This window comes from Patagioenas fasciata, chromosome 12 (assembly GCF_037038585.1).
Source record: "Patagioenas fasciata isolate bPatFas1 chromosome 12, bPatFas1.hap1, whole genome shotgun sequence".
Taxonomy (NCBI): Eukaryota; Metazoa; Chordata; class Aves; order Columbiformes; family Columbidae; genus Patagioenas; species Patagioenas fasciata.
In genome coordinates this window covers 13634975-13656857 of record NC_092531.1, presented here as the reverse complement: position 1 = coordinate 13656857, position 21883 = coordinate 13634975, and the positions used below count along the sequence as shown (strand labels likewise).

General features: G+C 46.8%; 2 protein-coding genes across 3 annotated transcripts in view; one reads left to right on the top strand and one right to left on the bottom strand.

Annotated features, from left to right (window-relative positions):
• The window catches only part of SPG11 (SPG11 vesicle trafficking associated, spatacsin), a 34707-nt gene extending 25704 nt beyond the window's left edge, over nt 1–9003 (top strand). Inside the window, exons 31-40 of the mRNA XM_071813916.1 lie at nt 737–879; nt 2403–2601; nt 3641–3778; nt 4940–5073; nt 5711–5818; nt 6370–6538; nt 7231–7319; nt 7816–7971; nt 8058–8209; nt 8609–9003. Of these exons, the coding sequence (XP_071670017.1) occupies nt 737–879; nt 2403–2601; nt 3641–3778; nt 4940–5073; nt 5711–5818; nt 6370–6538; nt 7231–7319; nt 7816–7971; nt 8058–8209; nt 8609–8789 (1469 nt within the window). The 3' untranslated portion in view covers nt 8790–9003. The remainder of the gene's footprint in view (nt 1–736; nt 880–2402; nt 2602–3640; nt 3779–4939; nt 5074–5710; nt 5819–6369; nt 6539–7230; nt 7320–7815; nt 7972–8057; nt 8210–8608) is intronic.
• Nucleotides 9004–10132: 1129 nt separating this feature from the next.
• On the bottom strand, nt 10133–20527 carry EIF3J (eukaryotic translation initiation factor 3 subunit J). 2 transcript variants are annotated; one of them, XM_065847882.2, is made up of 8 exons: nt 20402–20527; nt 20221–20321; nt 14618–14675; nt 14310–14401; nt 13734–13848; nt 12579–12737; nt 11688–11761; nt 10133–11140 (listed from the first exon to the last, which is right to left on the bottom strand). In XM_065847882.2, the coding sequence occupies exons 1-8, from the start codon at nt 20427–20429 to the stop codon at nt 11009–11011; spliced, it is 759 nt and encodes a 252-aa protein (XP_065703954.1). In that variant the 5' UTR covers nt 20430–20527; the 3' UTR covers nt 10133–11008. The 2 variants fall into 2 exon arrangements, with proteins under 2 accessions (XP_065703954.1, XP_065703955.1); XM_065847883.2 differs by having other exon boundaries at nt 10133–11137.
• Between the last annotated feature and the right edge of the window lie 1356 nt (nt 20528–21883).

Below are 21883 nucleotides of genomic sequence, written 5' to 3'. Positions count from 1 at the left end.
TCTGCAGGAAGGAAGGTCTTCCTGACAGCAGGGTCTCCCTGGTTCATAAATCCTCTAGCGAAAGGAGTTTGAAGCCTTGGAGGACACACCGCCTGTTCATGTGTTGGGCAGGGCGTTCTGTGTACGCTTTCTGTAGTCTCTTCACCGTTCATTTTTGATAGCTCATGATTCTGTGGTAAAGTAGCACTGAACTCATCCATGTTCCTGCTTTTGGAATACGTGCTGTAGGAAATCTTGGGTATGTTTCTGGAGCTGAGACATGGAAATGTTTTAATTAATATTTTCTCTGAATTGTGTGTTATAAAGGGTTTAGTCTTTCTTAACAGAAAAGCTGATTTTGTTTATATATAAAGTACTCTGTGTATATTTCTGAAGTCTGAATGAGAGAGCTGTCAGCTGGAACATTGCTTTCTAATACTACCATGTACAAAGCTTAATAGGAATAGAAGAGAATAAATAAGGCCTAAGCCATCAGAAAGACTGCTGAAACCTTAGGCTCTGTTATGCTTAGGAATTTTATATCTGAGATATTGTTGTGGATATTTTGGCTCATTCATTTCTACCCTAAAACTTAAAAAAAAAAAAAAACACACCCAAAAAACCCACAAGGATCAAGAGTTCAGTTTTCAAAGACTTGTGAAAGCATTATGTATTTGCTGTGGATTTCTGAGGCTTGCTTCCAGTGTAAGGCTTGATGGTGTTATCTGTCTTTGAGAAAGGAATTTTTCGTTCCCAGCATCAAGCTTAGAAGACTGGACACACATCATGGCTCCATCTCCGGAGGATCGGGTGGTCGCCAGTCTGAAGGCTCTCACAGATGAATGTGTCCATGGCAGAAACTACTGCAGACAGGTTCTCTGTCTATACGAACTCGCTAAGGTATGTGAATAGTAATGTTATTGCAGAAGGAAGTGGTTTGTATCAAGCTGTGCTGTGGAAGTTTGCGGAGAAAAGGTCAGAGGGGTGAAAGCGTTCCTCGGGTGTCCAAAACAAGGTTCAGAGTGGGAAATCACCAGATGCTTCCTGGGCATTAAGCATTGACATGAACTCAGCTCCCAGACCACCTGGGCCCCACCTGTGTTTCCGCTAAGCCAGACTGCAGCCCGGGCTCTTGGATGTGCCTTTTTCATCATCTCCCAGGCGTGTGGTGTTTGTGGTGCGCTGCTTTCAGCCTCTGCCATGGGACACCTTTGAAATCACCCTCGCCCCCGCAGCAGACACAGAGCAGCTGCCGTCGGAGCTGGGCACAGCAGAGCTCTGCAGGGGCAGCTTGTGACTTGGGCTGCTCAGAGGAGCGGCTGCTGCGTTCAGGCGGTTTGACCAGCCGGTGACAGAAGTGGTGGTGGTGTTTGCTGCCTACGGCTCCTGGCTGCTGCCCAGGGTGTGCCAGGCACAGAACCCTTCCCATGCTGTTCACTCCATAGTGTGGGAACACAACGTTAGTTTTTCTGACTAAAACCAGCAGTGCGCATGCTGAAAATATTAATATTGTCTTTGTCACAGAGGTTCTTAGTTTTCCTACAGAATTTTTCATGCCTCCGGTATTCAAAGTGAGTGCTTTAGGTTTGAGCTACTAAGAGGCAGTTGTGCGACTGACTTGTTCTATTTCATACCATCCATGTACTTTTTGTCTGAATCTGGGAGTCCACACTGTGAGGTACATTTTTCAATTAATTTGTAAATTTATGAAGTTGTAAAATATTACAGCAGAGTATTTACAGAGCCTCACCAACTCCTCTTCCAAATGTAGCAGATGTGAAAACTAGTAGATCTTTTTTGCTGAGAGTTTGTCATATGTAGAGAAGAGGAAAAGGAACCTCATAAGTAAAACTTACCCAGTGAAACACAATTCTTCATTTGGGAGGAAATGTACCTGCCTTTCTTTCAGGAATTTTAAGTGTTATGGTTTATGTTTGGTTCAGGAAAGCATCTCTGTCCGTGAGGGTGACAGAGCACTGGAACAGGCTGCCCAGGGAGGTTGTGGAGTCTCCTTCCCTGGAGACATTCAAAGCCCGCCTGGACACATTCCTGTGCGACCTCACCTAGGCGTTCCTGCTCCGGCAGGGGGATTGGACTAGATGATCTTTTGAGGTCCCTTCCAGTCCCAAACATACTGTGATACTGTGACGACTTCTCTGTGATAATTAAACTTCAAATACAAAGTAGTTACATGCTGTCCTGATCTGGAGAACTTGAATGCTGGAGATAAACAGATGAGGACACTGTTAACTGATAGAGGAGCAGATCATGTTTGTGGTTTTTGAAGCTGAGTTTTGTCTGCTCCCCAGCACTCTCCATGCATCAGCTCATCATTGGGAAGATGCACTGCAGGTCAATGGATGTTCTGCAGTGGAGTTGTCAGTGTGTAGACTCAGAATTCTAAGTGCATGTGTGTTTTATAGGAACTGAACTGCTCCTACAGTGAGATGTCAGCACGCGACCCCGAGACGGTGCTGGGAGCGATCCTGTCGTCCCGCCGGCCTGACCGGTGCAGCAGAGCCCGGGCGTTCATCGCTGCACAGGGAATCCTGCCCGAGACCGTGGCCGAGCTGGTGGCTGAGGAAATCCTGCGGGAGTTACTGGCGTCTTCGGAAGGGAAAGGTAGGAAAGAGGCTTCAGTTTGTATTCTATTTGGTTTGTAAGGGTGATGCTTGTGTATCTGAAAACCAGTCTTTGCTCTCAAGATATAGTCAGTAATGTTTGGGCAGCTCTTGTATAAGGTTTGTAAACCTTGTACACCTCGTGTAAGGTTTTACATAACTTTATTTTTAGTTATTTTCATGTCCATCGTGGTGCTACGGTATTTAAGCTTTTTTTTTTTTTTAATGGATGTAAATTTTTTATTTTTATTTTTTAAAGCACTGATAGGGTTTTTAATGATGATCTTTGTGGGCCCACATCATCTGACTTGGAAAGACTCGTGTTCATTTCTTAGTAAAAAGCATGGCCAAAAGATTTTCGTTTTTATTTTTGAGTTTGTGAAATGAGGGATGTTCATCACAACACCAGGAATTATCTGGGGGACTTTTCTATTTGAGTAACTTCTGCTTTGCCACAACATTAACAACAAAGTTCCATGAGACAGAATAAGCCATCAGATGGGGATTCTTGAGCCTCCTCTCCACCTGCTGCTCCCCAGGCACTGGTTCCCCTGGTTATCCCTAGGATTTGGAACTTTTGCTTTGGAAAAGTCTATTTACTGACCCAGCAGAAAACAAACCTGGGAAAGGGGAGTTTTCTGTTGAGTTCATGAGTTGAACTGGGTCCTGGAAGAGTATGAATTGGAGCCACTGCAAGGGATGGGTTAAAATTGTGTGGTGTCAGGAAGAGGAAAATGCTCTTATTCTCCACAGCAGCAGCTGACTGGGCTAGTGAAATTATGGGTGTAATTGCAGTGGCAATGCAGTTGCTCAGTAGGATTCATTGACTTGAGCTGGCAAAGTAGTAGTATCTGATTCTTAAATTTAAGCAGTAAGATCAAAAGTGTCTTTAGAGCTGTAGTTCCAAGTCCTGAGTCAGTCTGGATGAAGTTATATTGGTGTTTTGGGGTTTGGTTTGTGTTTTTTTTTTTCCTATTAATGTAGCTAATCTCTCCTGAACAACGAGCACTTGTGACATAACTGTCTCCCTGTGGACACAGGACAGAAGCAGGTTTGGAGCCCCGCAGCTGAGAGCCAGGCGTTCCTGCAGCTCGCCAAGCTGGGCCAGGATCACACGTTGGTTGGCATGAAGCTGCTGGGCAAAGTTCCCTCTGTCCCGCGCGGGGAGCTGGCGTGCAGTGAGTACACGGCAACAACCCTTGACGTAGCTAATGCGTTACTGAACACGGCATCGCTCCGTGTAAAATCGTAGCATAAAGAATAAAAGCGACGCTGGTGTAAATACCTGCTACTGATCTCAAATGTGATGTGAAATTAATAGGTCTGAGTGTGTGCACAGTGAGTAAGCGTTTTGCCACAGTGCGGTACCAGTTTACTGGCCAAACAAAACACAGTTTGTGCCAGCAGTGAGTGACCTGGGCTTCTGCAGTTCTGTGTTACAGAAGGAGGGGTTTGTGATCTCTTCAGGTTAATCACAAGTGTAAATTGCTTTCTTTATCCACTTACTGAAATAACTTCCTAGATCTTTTGTTAGTAAAGTCCATTTTACGCTTTGCAGCTTTATATACTGTGGACATGTTGTCATTGAGTTCATAAAACGTAGCCAAGGTACTTTGGTACTGTTTGCCACTGTTCTTTGAATGCAGTCTCTGCCAGGGTACCTTTTTACAGGCAGAGACATAATTGGTTTGCTTAAAAATATGTTGTATAGGTTTATGGCATTAACTGTGTTCTTTTCAAAATCTGCATTTTTAAATATGTTGTGTACCTGTTCATAACTACTACAGCTTTTCTGAGTGAATTCCATGGTGCTGAGTGCAAGGTCTGAGACCCCACCACTTGTGTTGCTTTACAGTATCAGATCAGGCCTCCCAAGGAGGATGGGGTATGCTAAGATGTGCTGCTTTAACTCTTTTATTTAGTATATGGAATTTATGAAGGATTTTTCAAACCCAGATGCAAAACTTGTGGCCTTCCTCTTGCAAATGCAGAGCTGGTTGGTGACAGTGAGTGCTGGTGTGGTGTTGTATTCTTGTCAACCGGCTTTTGGTGGAGGAGGTTGGAAGTTTTGTGTGTGAAATAAAAGAACATTTCAGAAAATGATCCAGACTTCCCCATAGATGGAGAAGTCAGACTGAATACATGCTGTCATAGAAACTGTTACTTCTCGAAGTTGTATAGGACAGAACAGTAATAGCTCGAATTCTAATCCAGTTCTGCGGTTTGTAACGGGAAAGGTTGTGAATCCTCTGCAGAGGTGGCATCATGTTTGGAGAAAGGCATAATAATTAACTTCCTGAGCTTATTAACTGAAATACCTGCGTTCTTCTGTTCCTCAGTTACAGAATTGCTGATTTTGGCCCATAATTGCTTTAGTTTGACTTGCCACATGGAAGGAATCACCAGGGTCCTGCAAGCAGTGCGGCTTCTCACAGACGAACATTTGGCACCCAATGAAGAGTACGGGCTCGTGGTGCGTGTCCTCAGGGCCACGCGTGTCCTCAGGGCCACGCGTCTGTCCAGCTGCTGGGGAAGGCTTCCTGTGCATGTTGGCAAAGAACTTTGCTCATGAGCGCTGCAGGGCAGCGGGTGGGGATGGAGAGCAGACCAGCCTGTCACCTTGGCTTGACTGGTCACATCCTGCCTGTCCCTGGAAGCTAAAAGTGGGTGGTTTGGTGTGTGATGATTTTTATGTCACAGAAGCTCTTAGAAGGCTTCTCTAGAAAAAGAGGTGGGGATAGTAGAATGGTGAGGTGTAGTAAATCAGAACGGGAGTGTCAAAGTAATTGATCTGCTGGTGAAATGTGAAGGTTTGTGTGACGGGGCTGTCATGCATCCCAAGTCCTGTCTTGAAAGGACTCCCGGAGTCTGAGGCATGCCCTGTGTAATGGAACCATTGCTAAAAGTTTCACTGCATGTTTTCACATGGGAAAATAAAAAAGATGCAGTGGGTTGATTTGAAAACCAAAACTTTCGTGACTGTGAGGGAATATCTGTCTGTGAGGTGCAGCTCACAGAGCCGTGCAGCTCTTTGGGCTCTGCCCTCCGCAGCCTCCCCCCACGCTTTCTGCTCAGCTTGGAGCTTCAGCCTGACACTGTTAATTCTACAGGTTCGTCTTCTCACTGGAATTGGCAGATACAATGAAATGACCTACATATTTGAACTGCTGCATGAGAAACACTACTTTGAAGTGCTCATGAGAAAGAAATTAGACCCGGTAGGTGGAGGGGAATAAGGGGGGAAAACTTTGACAGAACTGTGTCTGTCTGCATCAGAAACTGATACATGCACAAGGCGGCATTATCTGGGTATTTGAGTTACTGGAGTGCCAGAAGTGTTACTCACGTTTCATAGTAATAAATTAACTCTGGCTTTTATTCTGCTTTTTGCAGAAGTTTGCAGCATTGAAACTTCACACTTCAGGATGTCACTTAGAGTTTTTGTGTCCTGCTTTGGCTATACTACTTATTTAAAAAAAAAACATAAAACATTAAATATTTATAGCTTTCTTGTAACACAGTCATAAACAAATGTCAGTTTTGGCATTTGTATGTAAATAAATAAATGCATAGGTGCTGGATTTTCTTACCTGACATAATGTAGTTAAGCCTGGGTATAATATTGCTATTACGTTTTAAAATAACGTGGAGAAAAGTGTAACGATCACTTTTTGGAAAATTGTACCAGAACAGATTTGCTTGTGGGTACTAAAATGTGAACTAAAAAAAGGGGTTCAAATCTTAACCTGCTGCTCCCTCCCGCGGGCAGAGCGGGACGCTGAAGACGGCTCTGCTGGATTACATCAAGCGCTGCCGCCCCGGGGACAGCGAGAAGCACAACATGATCGCGCTTTGCTTCAGCATGTGTCGGGAAATCGGGGAGAATCATGAGGCTGCCGCTCGCACGCAGCTGAAACTCATCGAGTCGCAGCCCTGGGGTGAGTGGAAACTGCAAAACCGGGAGATACAAGCAGGTTGTGTAAGTTTGGATTGTCTGTGTTGTCCTGGTAACACCTGGTAGCTTCTGCCTGGAGGAGGGTCCCATTTGCCAGGTTTGGGGGGTTCTTGTGCTGCTCTGGTGTTCAAAGAGTCGAGGGGTTTGGCTCTCACCATGATGTGACGTTCCTGGGTACCAGGTCAGGACACGTGCCCGTTTCCCTTACTTCAGTGGGGTGTGACACAGTGGTTTTTATATAAAAACCCCAACCCTTTCTATACAGATTTTACGTTTGTGCAAATAACTTGTCACCCTGTGAACTGGTGAGTTCTGTACAGCTGGTGTGGGGCCCACGGGATCTTTCTGGGAGCCCTTGGCCAGCGCTGCAGCAACGCAAACAGCAGCTGTGCCGCTGGTTCTCTGAGTTCACCTGGTGACCGCTCTTGTATCCACTGCAAATGTAGGATCTGGATTTCTTTCAAGTTTTCAGTCACTTGACCAGGTTTTGGCAGTAGCTTTGGCCCATTAACTGAACAGGCATCACTATTTCTTTGCAATTTTTTAATAAGAAAACTTTTTTTGGTCTTTTCCTTTGTGAAACACTCGGGGCAGACTTGGTACCAGGTGGTATTTTTGACTTATTTTGTAACCTTTATAACTAATTGGTTATTTTTTTTTTTTCTCCCGTTTCAGAGGACTCTCTTCGAGATGTTGCCAGTTTAAAGAAACTGCTGATGAAAGCTCTGACCCTTTTTATTGATGCTGCAGAAAGTTATTCTAAGGTAAAATGAGCTGGAATTGTGTGAGTTCTGTATAGTGCTGGGAGCACACAAGGAGTGGGCTGGACAGGGAGAATAAAGGCAGCTGCTGTGGGGAGGCTGAGCAGAGCCCTGTCCAGGAGCAGAGCAGCAGAGGTACCTCTGGCTCCGGCCCAGCAGTGTCCCAGTAACACTGTGGCATCCAGGAGCCACCGGCTGGTCCCTGTTCAGGCTTTGACATTGGGGACTGCAGGCAGGTTCCCCAATTTGAGAGCAGTGACCAGGAGCTTAACTGGCAAGAATAGAATAATATAAAGTGTTTAAAAACTGGCCTGATTATGATGAAAGTCATGTTTGTGGTGAAACTTCTTTTAATGGAATGTGATCAATGATAAAACTGCAGGGATCTAAAAGATGAAATACCTGAGAACTCTGAACTTGTTGTTGCTCTCAGGAGTATTTATTGCTTTCCTCTAGAACCACGCTCCAGCAGCTTGTTTGTGTTTGATTTCCAACCCAGGAGTCCTGTGTGCGCCAGGCCCTTCGCTGCACTCGGCTGACGAAGCTCATAACCCTCCAGCTGCATTTTCTCAACATGGGGCAGAGCACAATGCTGATCAACCTGGACAGACAGAGCCTGATGGGCTCCATCCTGGCCTTGCCCAGATTCTACCAGGTGAGCTTGGCTTCTTCCCCTGGCATTCTTTCTGTGCCAGAATGTTCCCTTCCTGCTCAGTGACTCCAGTGCTGGTGTCCCCACAGGCAGCCATCGTGGCCGAGGCGTATGAATTCATTCCAGATTGGGCTGAAGTTCTGTACCAACAAGTGATCACCAAGGGAGACTTCACTTACTTAGAAGAATTTAAACAGCAAAGGCCACTGAAGCCCGGTGTATTCGAGGAGATTGCAAAGAAGTAAGTAGGTCTGTAGTCAAAGTGGAACTTTTCCACAGGCTGCTTTAGAGGAGCAACTGTGTGTTCAGTCACATGTAAGTCTGAGTGCTGTTGGAACCTCTTACATGATAAAGCATCGTGTACAGGGACTTGAGATCTATTCAGCTGCTTAAGCGTATCGTGGATAGTGTAGGCTCTACCATTCCTATTGAGCTGGACACGTGGGGTCCCTGAGGGCTCATCAGATCAAATCTTATTTTTAAAAATGAATTAGTGCAAAGTAAACAACCAGGACAATCCAACAAACATGTTGAACAAAACCTTTTTTTAAGTAATATATTTCTTATAGTTCTATAGCAAGCTATTCTTACAGTCACTGTTTGTGAAGTCTATTTCAATTATACACACAATCATTTTCAGAGTTAAACAACACCCGCAAACTGATGCTGCTCTGAAAAATCTGAAGAAACTGCTCACGTACTGTGAAGATATCTACACATACTACAGACTGGCTTACGATCACAAGTTCTACGATGTGGTGAACACGCTGCTGAAGGACACACAGACCGGCTGCTGCCTTAACGACATGTTGTCCAACTAGGTCCAGCGCCTGGCTCCACAGGTACCGGTGCCACAGCTCCTTGCATAGGTAGTACTGGTTCTTTAACAGATACTTTTATTAATTACCTGCTTACAATAATATGCTGCTATGTGAAAGTTCCTCCAGGAAACTGGTGGTCATTGTAAATATTTAAAATGCTGAGACTGTATTAACCTAAAATCATGTTTTGTATAATAAATCTATTTACAAAATACTTGAGTAACCAGCAAACAGAGGCATGTGGGTGATGGATCACCATGGAAATTGTAACTAAGCTGACAAAAGGCTGAAAGAGAATGTGCAGAACATTGAGGAGCTTGACAATGAAATGAGCAGGACAATCAGTAAACTCCTTTGAAAGTTTTAGAGACCCACTAGGATGATCTGGCCGATTCCACTCTGATTTGCCTGGTTTTGTTTTCTAGCTTAATGATGAAGTGAAATAGTCTTGCACAACTCTGAACAGCAAGTACTTACCTTTGCTGCTGCCTTGGAGTAACCATTATTAAATCTGAAGCCCTTTGCATGCTCAGCCAGTCCTACTGGGCAGTTGGTATGGAGCAAGTTTATGAGAGTGAGTCTGATTTAACTGCGGAGGGGACAAGACTTGGATGCTGCTTCAGGCAGAATCCCCTGCAGTTGGGATTGTGTGTGCCCAGCCAGAGCCGCAGCTGACACAACAGAGCTTGTAAGTGCAATTAAATGATATCGTACTAAACATTATCCTAGCAAAAATACAGTTGCCATAGCAACCAAGTTAATCAGCAGAGAGATGCTAACTTGGATTTATACCTTATTCTCCTTTGGGTTGCTGAATGCAACCGCTCCATATAACAAACATTTACTTGCACAGTATCTTAAATGTGCAGTGGCTGCTCTGGAAGTTGTACACAGGACAAGTCACAGCTCCTTTGATAAATATTCATGCAGGGAGGATGATGCCTGAACAGAACACAATATGGAAGTCCAGTTCTAGTCAGTCTCCTAAGACCAAATGAACTAGGCTGGCTGTGATTAGACCAAGTTAACTCCTGGCCAGCAGGCTTTAACATGAACTGTCAAGGTCATGGCATGAAAGGAGAACGTGGAGCTGTGCTGAGAATGACCATCCCTGAGCCTGGAACAATTTGGGACCATTTCCAAGGGGGAGGGCAGTACATGCGGATCCCGGCCGTGTTGGGAACAAACACCTGAGAAAAGCGCAAGCTGTACCTGCAGGACTGGAACACAATACGTGGTAAGAGCCACCCTCGAATACACCAAGGTACGTATGAGCTGCTGAGTGCAGCAGTTCCAGTAAAAGATGAAGTTCCTCAAAAGAACTGGTCCCAAGACAGCCACAGTGAAGTCCTCAATAGTGATTTTTATTAAATTAGTTGCTTTATAAAACATTGCAGATGTCATAGTTGTTAACATAACAATTTGCCCAACTGTAACTGTTGCAGTTTGCTAAGCAAGTTTTTGTTTTAAAATGAAGGAAAATGGCTGAGTTGTGAAAGATCTCCCACAACCCATAAAAGACCAAAAGGAAGTTTTGTTTTCTTACACTTAAACCAGGCAATTAACTGTTAAAGAATACCCAACCCATACAGCTGCATTAGTAGAAATTTAGATGAATGGAAACTAAACTTCATACTCAAGACACAAGTTGCGTTTTTCAAAGCAGCATCTCTCTGTGTCCTGACCCACCTGGTGTTTGCACGTCAGGCCCTGAAGCAGTGGGGCTCTTGGCTGCTGCGTGTCCTCCCGCTGAAGTCGGCAGTTCCCTGCACAATATACTGAAAACCTCAAGCTCTAACTCAAGACAAAGCAATTGTAATACTAAGTGCACACCACGCCTTGCTGCAAACTGCTGCTGTCACCAAACAAGTCACCCTGGAGGTACAGTTAAGGCCGTATCGCTGAGCTGTGCTGGTTATAATACTTTTTGTCTGTTGGAATTAATTTCCAATTTAGTTGCTGTTACTATAAAATAGCAACAGTTACCATTATCAGAATTTTGGGGGGTTGAACTCCAATTTGCAGAGGTTTTAAGTGTCCTCATTGTAACCCCCTCGGGCGCCCAGTGCATGAGCACGGACCCATCCAGAGCTCAACCACCAGCACAGAGATACTGCAGTTCTGATTGTAGCATTTGGCAGAATTTAAAGGAAGAAAAGTTGTGCTACATGTTTAAGGGATTGTGGGCAACAGAAAGACAACAGAAGGGGAGATTAATGTCACATGAAGTCTTCAAAGTCTTGTACGTATTCTCCATCGTATCCTCCGTAATCAGCCAGGTCATCTTTCATCGTAGCCTTTAAACCACCACCGGGCACAACACCTTTTTTCTTCTTTTTGGCTTTATTCTGCTTAAAGAGGAAGAGCATGTTTACTTTAAAATCCATACTGATTTGTCCTGACTCTAGAGTAATACCACGTCTCTGAGGGGTGAGCATTTGTGTGCATGTGCCTTTGCCATGATTTCTACCCCTTGTTTCCTCCCACAACGTGACCTGTTCAGGTAAAGCTGTGACATTTCCAGGTGTCCCCCAGCTCCCGCATCACATGCTTGCCCAAACTATTCTATGATTTATCATCTGTTGCCTTTCATCCTGTTTTACATAGACTCTGAATAAGCAAAACTAAGTAAATGCAAAGTCTGGTGTTGAGTTTTGTGACATTACCAACTGCTTTTATCACCAGAGTGGCTGAGTGTCTTCCTTGCAAAAAAAAAATCAAAGTTCTAGGCAAACTTACAAAACATTTCACAGTAAAGTTTTCCTTCACTGGATTGAGTAGGTGCAGCTTTCAGTGGTTGACCAAACTGATTTACATGAAAAGCCAGGAGAGAAGAGTATAAAAATTGCAATTTGCCACATGAGCCCCTTCAGCTGCAGAAATACACACAGTTCTTACCTTTTCTTGTTTTTGTTTTTCACTGCATAGTACTGTCAAAGTATTCGTGATCTTTTTCAGATCATCAACTTCCACTGCATCAGGGAAGAAAAAGAAATATTGCTCAGCAACGTGGTTCTTAGAAGACAGTTAAATAATCTCACATCAACATTCTCTAAAAACTAGAAATAAGCATGAAGTATAGGCAATTGCTTGATTGAAATAATCAAAACACACACTGGGTAATTCACAATTACTATTTCCCATGGTTCCTTGTAAGCAGCTTGAATGTTGTAGAAGGTAAAACTTGTACATTAAGAGCTACTGAACACAAAAGTCTTAATGAGGAGGCATTTGAACAGTAAAATATGGATACACTGAAAGGCAGTAAAAGATATCAAAAGTACTTCAGCCAACCAGAGCAGTGGAAAAAAGAGTTCAAGTTCTTTTGTCTCTGTATCATTATATGTTGAATTCCAGAACAATTAATTTTGCAGTCCTGGAATTACATGAACTGAATTTTATAAGTTTCCCTCCAAATGAGCTACTCAAGTTACCTGGCTCAGAGAACTTTTTAAATATTATTATTTTTTAAATGGCTTCAAGAAAAACATGCAAGATTTAGATCAGCATAAAAATTCCCACTTTTGAGGATGACTGCCTTGAACTTCAAGACACACATGTCTTTAACTGACATGCAGAAACTCTTGGACCAGCACACAGCCTGTAAGAAAGTTTGTGGGGATGGAACTGGATGCTCCTCAGGGCAACAGATTAGTACCTCATTTAGTGTAAACTACACAGTGCAAACCACATCTTCATTTAATGTTCACTGCACCAACATGTTTCCAACTTCAACTCCATTGCACTGTTGGTAGCAGAATATTCTAGGATGTCTTTTGTTTAACTTACATGAAATACATACGTCTCGAACTAACGCTTCCAAAAAACTGGCGTAATGTAATGATTTTTCATACTGTGTGATTTTATCTTTTAGTAGTTTGCCAAATTCTGTAAAGTCGTCTTTTGAAGAGGGATTCATGGCATCTATTCCACAAGTGTTATTTACACCTGCACAGAAAGACAGAGGAATTGCAGAAAAGCAGCTGTGAGCGCTAAGAAATGACCCAGAGACAGCGGCATCTGCTGGCACCAGGTCCCCCCCTCACCCCACCTTTCCCAGACCCCAGCCCGGGTTTGCTCACACCAGCTCCTGCCACACAAAAGGCAACAGCCCCAGCTCCTGACCTGTGCAGAAAAAGGTTTTCCTGCAAAGCTCAGGAATTGCAACAGCCATTCCTGTTCGCTGCAGCGTGTCCTACATGAAGCTCCTTTCCTCTTAGATAATTCCTGTTTGAGTTCCTAAGCGCAAAGTTGAGTTGCTTCTTCACAACTGTGTTCAGTTTCCCCCCCAGGCACTGTCCTCCTCCAGAAGCCTGACAGAGCAGAATTTTCCCTGAGTAATAACCTGTATAATCCACTATAATCAAGGAAACACGCTTTCATGTTTGAAGCACGCTGCTATGAATCAGTATCTCTGCTGGTTCCACCAAAGCACAAAACCAGACTGATCTGCTCCAGGCCTAGGCCGGGACACCAGCTCATCCACTGACCCAACTGGCTCGCTTGACATCCAGCCCATTGCTCAGACTGCCCCACGTCAGCGTGTGTGAGCTGTGCTGAGCCGCGCTCAGCCAGAGCCTCGTTACATCCAGCACATTCACAGACAGCACCTTTGAAGGTTTTTTTTTCTTTTTAAACACTCATCTTTTTACCAGAAGTACCAATATGTTGGAAAATGTAGTCACCATCTTTTTCCTGTAACCTCCTACCAGGACTGTGAAGAAAAAGCACCTTCTACTCTAAAGATGTTTTTGTGGTTCTTGCAACTGGTCCTTTGCACCCACACATGCCTCCAGTAGTTTGAATTTAAACCCTCTTTATTCTCACTAATGCAACCTGCACCTGCTCCGACACCAAATCCTGCTTGGCTCTTTTTGGGGGTATCATCTCGACATAACACAGTTTTATTTAGAGGATCCAGCTCTTTTGTGTACTTGCACTTACCAAAGGTTTCTTTTGCTAACTCAAGGTCTGACTCCTCTTGTAATTTCTTTAGTCGTAGTTTGTCTGCTAACTGTTCTTCTGGTGTAAGTTCTTTATGTTCCTCTGGTGCATCTAACTGAATTTAAAAAGGTATATAGAGAGAATGTTATATTTCTTACCCTTGAGCAGAGATAGGATTAAAAAATCCTGTTTTTTCCAGTGCCACCCGAGTCGCTTCTGCCTGAAGCAATAAACCCCAAGCACGTACAAACCCGAGAACCAGCCCGTGAAGTACCACAATGCCACTCTGTTTAATAAATTGCTTATTTTACAAGAAGCGGGAAGAAACAGCCTAGCTTTCAGTTTCAGAACTGCATGTTTTATCATGTAGCACTTACAAAAGAAACAGATAAGCATTATGCCAATAACTGGTTAAATTACAGAGAAATTAAAGCTGACATCCCCCAGATGTTCTTAAGCATAAGGCTTAAGTTTGTTTTCTCAGACTAGTCAAGATCTTTACAGGTCTTGTTCAACCTCAAAATAAAAAATCCTACCCTCTAAATTTCATGAGACCTGAAAGAAATAAGGAGTTACCCTTTTTTTAAGCTCCTCTTGCTTTTTCTTCTGTAGCTTTTCTTTTTCTTTAATTTTTTCTGCTATTTTCTTTTTTTCTGAAACCTTTGGTTCTGTAAAACATTGAACACCACAGCACTTGAGAGGTCTGCTCATTTTACTGCTGAAACACTCCTCAGAGTGAAAGGCACAGAGCCCAGTTACTGGAATCCCAACATGCTTTGTCAAAAAAACCCAACCCCATTAAGAGGTTTTGATTCTTCAGATACACTCAAGACGGACAGAGTCTGTTCTGATGCTGCAAACAGAGCCACATGTTTAAGTCTTACCTTGTTTTATCTCTGTCTCCTTTACTTCCTCCTCTTCCTCCTCATCATCCCAGTTATCCTGCAAAATAAGTTTTAGTTAAGATTCTTTCACAGATATTTTCTACTTGTTTGGGTAACAAGAAAAGCATCTCACACGTAACCTCTCTAAGTGCTCACAGACCCATGACTGTTCTGTCCTGGGGCAGGAAGAGGCGAGAGCTATACAGGGAATGGCTTTGGGGAGCTGACCCCAGGTGTTCCAGGGCCAGTTCTGACCATGAAAAAGGCAGATTGTAGTCAAAGCATCAGAACGCTCATGTCAGTGTAGTTACAAAAGCAAAATCACCAACAGTCAAATCAATGCCCACAGTAAAACTGAGTTTGTAATAATTCCTTTGATTACACAGTACCAGATGCTGGAATGCCAGGAGGTGCAGGCAGGTGATGCAGCCACCGCTGGAAACCCACAGCTCGGCTGAAACCACCTGAAACCCCAACACGCTGTCACCACCGCAGCCCTGTTCCCTCCCAGCACCACCGGCGTGTCCCTGTCCCGGGGCTGGGACTCCGCTCCTGGGGCTGCACGTGGGACAGGACACGTGGACACAGCAGCCACCACAGCGCGGTTCTGACCAGCAGCTTTCTAAGAGCCAAAGGAGCTCTCAAAAGACTCTTCCCACAAACAAATCACCCAGATGTTCTCCAGCAGCCACCATGTTCTCCAGAGCACGGCGTGTTCAGTCTCAGCCGTGGTGTTCGCAGTGACTCTGCCTCCAGTTTGCACCTTCTCAATCAGACCCTGAGGAAACACGTTCTCTACAGCACTGACCCGCTGCTGTCACCTGCAGGCTCAGCCAGCGGCGACTTGGCAGCTTCATCCTGACACCTCCCTGCGTTTTGGCAAGATCTGTCCTTGTCCTAGTGCCACTGCAAATCCAAGCGGATGGCATATGCTTGCAAATCCATGCTCTCAAACTGAAGTTACATCATGTGGGACCCAGTGTGTACACACCACCGGTTAAAGAAATCTCACAGGAATCTAATTTTAGTTACCTGTTTCAACTCAAGTTGCAAGCTTAAAAGAGTACATTTGCCAACACCCCCTTTACACAAAAAATCACACTTACTGTCAATACATCATTATAGGTAAGCTTGAAAACCATAAATCCCAATTTTTTTTTTATTTCGACCTCACAACAATAATGCAGGAAGTCACATAAGCTATTTATTAATCCCTAAGGGTTGCTACTGGCACGGCAAGATAAGAGACATTGGCGGAAACACTCGGTATTTCACTGCAACACACTGATCCAAGCAAGGAAGACACCCGAGCTCATCTACCAGCTGACTCGAGTTAATTGGCACTTGTACGGGATTCAGCTTCCCTTCCACATTCCAAGAGGCTGACTTGAATTTGGAGCAGCATTATTTTAGCTCCTATCTAATTAAGAGTTTGTTACACCCACTTCTTAAATAGCTCTTGTCATGATTGCTCTATATAGCTTGCTGCCTCATCCCCTGCCCTGTCCTTCACCACACATTTCAGAATGACACATTTCAGGGTGCAGAGCCCCAGCAGGGGGGCAGCCTGTCCGTGACACTGAGGTGCTCGGGGACGGAAGGGAACAGCTGCGTGGCCAGTGGGGACAGAGCGTCTGTCATCATGTTGGGAGCCCCTGCCCTCGGTAACGTCTCCCAAACGTACTGATGTCACAGGATGGTTTGGGTTTGAGAGACCTTCCCAGCTCCCCCAGTGCCACCCCTGCCATGAGCAGGGACATCTTCACCAGCTCAGGTTGCTCAGAGCCCTGCCCAGCCTGGCCTGGGATGTCTCCAGGGATGGGGCATCCACCACCTCTCTGGGCAACCTGGGCCAGGCTCTCACCACCCTCAGGGACAACAATTTCTTCCTTCGATCTAATCTAAATCTCCCCTCTTTTGGTTTAAAGCCATCACCCCTTGTCCTGTCACTACCTGCCCTTGTGAAAAGTCCCTCCCCAGCTTTCCTGCAGGTCCCTTCAGGCACTGGCAGCTGCTCTTAGGTCTCCCCAGATCCTTCTCCAGGCTCAACACCCCAACTCCCAGCCTGTTCCACAGCAGAGCTGCTCTAGCAGGCCCATGTCCCTCTGGTGTTGGGGGTCCCAGAGCTGGACCAGCACTGCAGGGGGTTCTCACCACAGCGGAGCAGAGGAACAGAATCCACATCCCAACCTGCTGCTCACACTTTTGGTGACAGCCCAAGGACATGGGTGGTTTCTGGGCTGTAAGTGCACATTACCAGGCTGTGTTGAGCTTCTCCTCAACCAACACCCCCAAGTCCTCCTCAGGGCTACTCTCAACCCATTCTCTGCCCAGCCTGTGTTTGTGCTTAGGGTTGCCTTCACCCAGATGCAGGACCTTGGACTTGGCCTTGTTGAACGTCATGAGGTTCGCATGGGTCCCACCTCTCCAGCCGGGTAGGTGCCCCTGGATGGTCCGTTCCCTCCAGTGTGTCAGCCACACCACTCAGCTGGGCGCTGTGGGCAGATGTGCTGCGAGGCCACTCGATCCCACTGTCTGTGTCACCGACAAACATGTTAAACAGCACCAGTCCCAGTGCTGGCCCCTGAGGACACCACTGGTCTCCACTGGGACATCGAGCCATTGACCCCAACTCTGAGTGTGACCAGCAGCCACTTCCACATTCACTGAGTGTCCACCTGTCAAATCCACGTCTCTCCAACTGAGAGCCACAGATGTCATGAGGGACAGTGTCAGATGCTTTGCACAAGCCCGGGTAGATGAGGTCACTGTCTCTTCCCTCGTCCACCAATGCTGTAACCCTGATCTCAACCGTAACCAAAGGGACGGTCGGCTGCCGGGAGCCGACCCGCAGCCCCACCAGCCAAACACCACTGGGACTGGGAACGGGAACCGCCAGCTCAGTGTCACCACAGGAAACACTCCTGGCCCAGCAGCGTGGGAGACGCCACGTCCGAGAACTCACTGCAGACGCGCGGGGGCCCCAGGGTGCTGAACACCCACTCACCCTTCTCCAAGAGTTTTTTTTACCACTCTCTTGGAGGGAAAAAAATGCTTTAGTGCTCTATCTTTGCACTAAGTAAATCAAAGAGGTCATCTTTATTCCAAAATATCCACTAAAGTAACTTAGAGCTTTGAAGTACTTCCACAATACTCATCTATGCACACTTTCCTAAAATAAGGCTATTGAAAACATCTTTCATTTCATGTACATAAGCCCTTAAAGAGAGCAACTCTCTTATTGTTTTGTGTGCTCCACAACATGTACCTTAGACATATGACAACGCACATTATTGCCCCAAAACCAAAAGATGCGACTGGAAAGCAGCAGGTCTCCAGCACTGGGGTTCCAGCTAAACCTGGATCTCTCCTTCCCCGCCAAAGGCCAGTGCCAGGCCAAGGCTGTCGCCTGCGCGACAACACGCACACCGCTCAGCTTTGGCTTTGTTAAGCACAGAATTGCCCAAGAGCAAAAGGATGCAAATGCCTTGGCAGGAGGCCCGTCTGCTGGGGGACACTGCAGAGAAGTTTTGTTACTGATGAAGACACTAATTTTAAACCCAGGTAAGTAAAAATTTCCTGAACTTAACAGTTATTTTAAGTTCATTACTAAAAAAATATTCCAAAATAAACTACAGGATCTGGATATACAAACCACATTACAAAGTGTGAAATATCAACCTGGAGACAAACTCATGGTCAGAAAACACTTTGTGCTTCTATTTTAGACCAGGTCATTTTTACCACATTTTTGTGCCCAAGGTAGACCAGTGCAAACCAGGTATTTGGAGCCAAAGCAACCACCAAGCCCTTTCAGTCTTTACATACACAGAGCAAATCAGAGTAGAATACACCTGCTTTCTTTGCTGGCCCGGTCCTCCTCTCTAGATGCAGCTCCAGTGCTACAACCACAATCCCTCAGAGAGTTAAGTGGCTGGATTCTTACTACAGGTGCGAAAACTGTTCCTTTATTCAAACAGCCACACAAAGCACAGGTGTCTTCAGAGAATAAGACTCCTGGACACATTCTATGGTAGCAGAAGAGTTTCTCACTTCCAAAGGCAGGAGGAAAAGCAAGCCTCATATACACATATACAAATTATATATATGCACATATAGTTACATGCTAACCACACTCTTGACAAATGACTGTAGCTACTGTACACAGAGATACTTGTAGTTACTTTGCCTGCTGTAACGTGACACCTGCGATAACTACAGGGTGGGGGTGTTATTAAAAGGGAAAATGGACAGTCTGTAACTTACATGAATTTGTTAACTTTTTTCAAAAAAAGATTAACTACTTTTTTTTTTATAAAAAGAATACCCACTCTAAGCTCCAAGGACAATTGTGTTGGTGTTTTTCAGAGGTTCTCGTAACACAGTCAGTGGCTCAAATAACAAACCCAATGAATCCTCACCACGTGGGCCACAACACTCCACTCCAGAAAGCTTCACATGGTGACCACGCTGCAGCCACCAGGTCACCTCCCGAGATTGTCTGTTACAATATCTCAGCAGCTTGTTTTGAAACAAAAAGGACTTTTTCAGTCCACCTATTTCCATTCCTTACAGTCATCAAGAATGTTCCTTGTATGTTCCCTGGCATCATTTTGCTCACTGTCCACAGGAACACGGAGCAAACTGAGGTTTCTGTGGCACCCACCAGCTAGTCACCCTGGCTCACTACTGTACAGCTGGAAGTAAGCAGAACACCAGCTTTTATGGCAGGTCTGCTTTCATCAGCATCAGAAATTAACATCCACACATTTTCATACTGATTCCATGCAGACATCACTCTCTGGAGCACAGTAAAAACCTGGTCCAAGCAGTGTCTTAAATGAACACGTTTTAAGCGACCTCGGCACCACCAAATCTGAAACCACACTGTGAGGCTGTTGTACTTTCCAGCTACGGGTGGTGGGGCCTGGGGGTGTGAAGAAGTAGGAAAAAGGGTTGGCAAAGAGATGGTGCCACACGGAAGATGGTTCTGGTGAACAGCAGGAGTCCAGCAGTGCTGTCATTAAACCCAACTCTGATGTCTTGCCCAGCACATCAGACGCAGAACTGCAAACCTCAGAGGCTACAGAAAGCTGCAGGAAAGCGCCCAGCAGCCTGGCAAGAGCTGGGAACAGCAGGTGGGTCCCTAGAGAACATAAGACCCCCTCTTCGGCCTTGAAAAGCGTGTCTGTCTGTCTGTCCGTCCGTCCCCTGGAAGAACCAGCGCAGCGGGAACGAGCCCCGAGCAGAAACGCCGGCCCCGAGCGGGGGCCCTGGGGCAGAGACCGGCCCGTTCTGCGCTCTGCGCTGTGACCTGGCTGGGCCCGACCGCTGCCCTTTCGGGGCACCCACATCGCCGCGATCCGCCGCGGAGACCCCGCCGCCCCAAGGGCCCGGCCCGGGCCGGCGCGTCGCCGCCCACACCGCCTGAATCCGGCCGGGCCGAACCCGGCGGGAGGTTCCTCCCGGCCCCCCCGCCCGGCCCGCGGCCCCGCACACGCGGCACCTCACGGCACAGCCGGCGGCGGGCCCGGCCCCGCTCCCCGGTCCGCTCCCCCCGCGGCTCCGCCAGGAGGGCCCGGCCTGGGCCCGCCCGGCCGCACCTTCACGTCGTCCTCCTCATCCTCGCCGGCCCAGCGGTCTCCGGCCACTCCCGGCACCAGCCGCTTCGCCACCGGCTCCACCACCTCGAAGCTGTCGGCGTCTGTGGGGGAGAGGAGAGGGCGTGAGTGCGGGCGGGCGGGCGGACGTGGGCACCGGCGGGGCGCGGCGGCCGCCACTCACCCCACGAATCCACCGCCTCCGCCGCCATCTTCCCCGCCGCGCCGCGACCGCCGGCGCTCTCAGCAGGCACGGTGAGGCAGCCGCGCCAGAGCGGCCCCAGCCAGCGCCGCGCGCGGGGCACGCCGGGACAGCGGCGGACTGAGGGGGGCCGCGCCCCGCCCGCCGAGCCCCGCCCAGCGCTTTGAGGGGCGGGCGGCCGCCATGGCGGGAGCGCGGGGGAATCGGGCTGCTGGGCCGAGGGGTTGCTCCCTACTTTCCGCGTGCCTCACCCCCACAGGGTCGGCTCCCTCAGCGCCCGTGGGCGCGGTGCTCCTCGGGGGAAGGGCCGTTCCCCGCGGGCGCTATCGCGGCGCGGCAGCTGCGGCCAGAGGAGCCGCGCCCGGCGGGCAAGAGCGGCTGCCGGAGCTCCCGCCGGGGACGGGGCTGGTGGGAGCGCTCACAGAGATCCGGGGGTCGGGGCGTCCACGCCGGGAGAGTGAAGCGGGCGGTGCTTTGAACAGGGTGACACCACAGAAACAGCATCATCTTCGAGAAATCAGACCCGGGCAGGGCGAGCTGGGCCTGCTGGTACTGCTGCCCTGTCTCCTTCAGGAGGAAAGGCGAGTGCGCTCCTCTGGACAGCCCTATGGAAATATTAATGTGCGGTTCCAACAGAGCGAAGGGCAAAGGCAGGGGAAACTGCCCAGGTGTTGGCCGCTGAACTTCCTCAGCTGACTTTTCCTTCAGGTGGCGCAGGTTCTTCTTTTTCTTTGATAGAGCGGAAGTGTAAATGCCACCTCCAAGAGTACAATAAAAGCTGGAAACATTCAGTTTATCCAGTTTACTTCGCCTCAGCCTCCCAACACTGGGATTTCTGTGAGAATCTGAGCAATTAAGGGGAAAGGGAGGAGATATTTTTGTCTGAAGAGAATAAATTTAGAACGTGTGTCTTTCATATAACAAGTGGAATGATCTATGGTACTACATGTTAGCTAGAAAAAAAATTACTTCCAAATTTTTGTCATTTTTTGTCATTACCCATTTACCGGGCAATATAAACAATAGAGACACAACTACAGATCAAATAGTGGCACAAGTTCCATCCTCACCAAGGGGTTTCGCAAGCTCAATATGCTGTGAAGATAATTATGAAATGGCCAAGAAGTGTGCAATGCCAACGAACATATTAATTGGAAAAATATTATGGCTGAAGTTTTCTGCTTAGGAGGAGAAACAAAACAGAAACGGATCAGGCCCTGTGGTCATTTTACTAGAGATCCACAGAATGTGCCTCACAATGAAAACCAGATTCAAAGCAAGAGCATCTGAAAAGAATCTGCCGTGACAATTTTGGTACATAAACCACATCTATTTTTTTTCTTGTTTGGTCTCCAGTATCCTTAGTTTTTCAAACACACGCGCCACGTCTTTCTGTTGTAAAGGCTGAAACTGAATGAGAAACATCCTGCTCTACAGGAAAGTCTTCAATGAAGGATTATACTA

Excerpts from the sequence above, each read along its gene's own strand:
- EIF3J (XM_065847882.2), bottom strand. The coding sequence starts at position 20,429 with ATGGCGGCGGAGGCGGTGGATTCGTGGG. Across the intron at positions 20,322-20,401 it reads GGAGGCGGTGGATTCGTGGG|ACGCCGACAGCTTCGAGGTG; the intron begins GTGAGTGGCGGC and ends TCTCCCCCACAG. Across the intron at positions 12,738-13,733 it reads GTTAGCAAAAGAAACCTTTG|GTGTAAATAACACTTGTGGA; the intron begins GTAAGTGCAAGT and ends CTTTCTGTGCAG.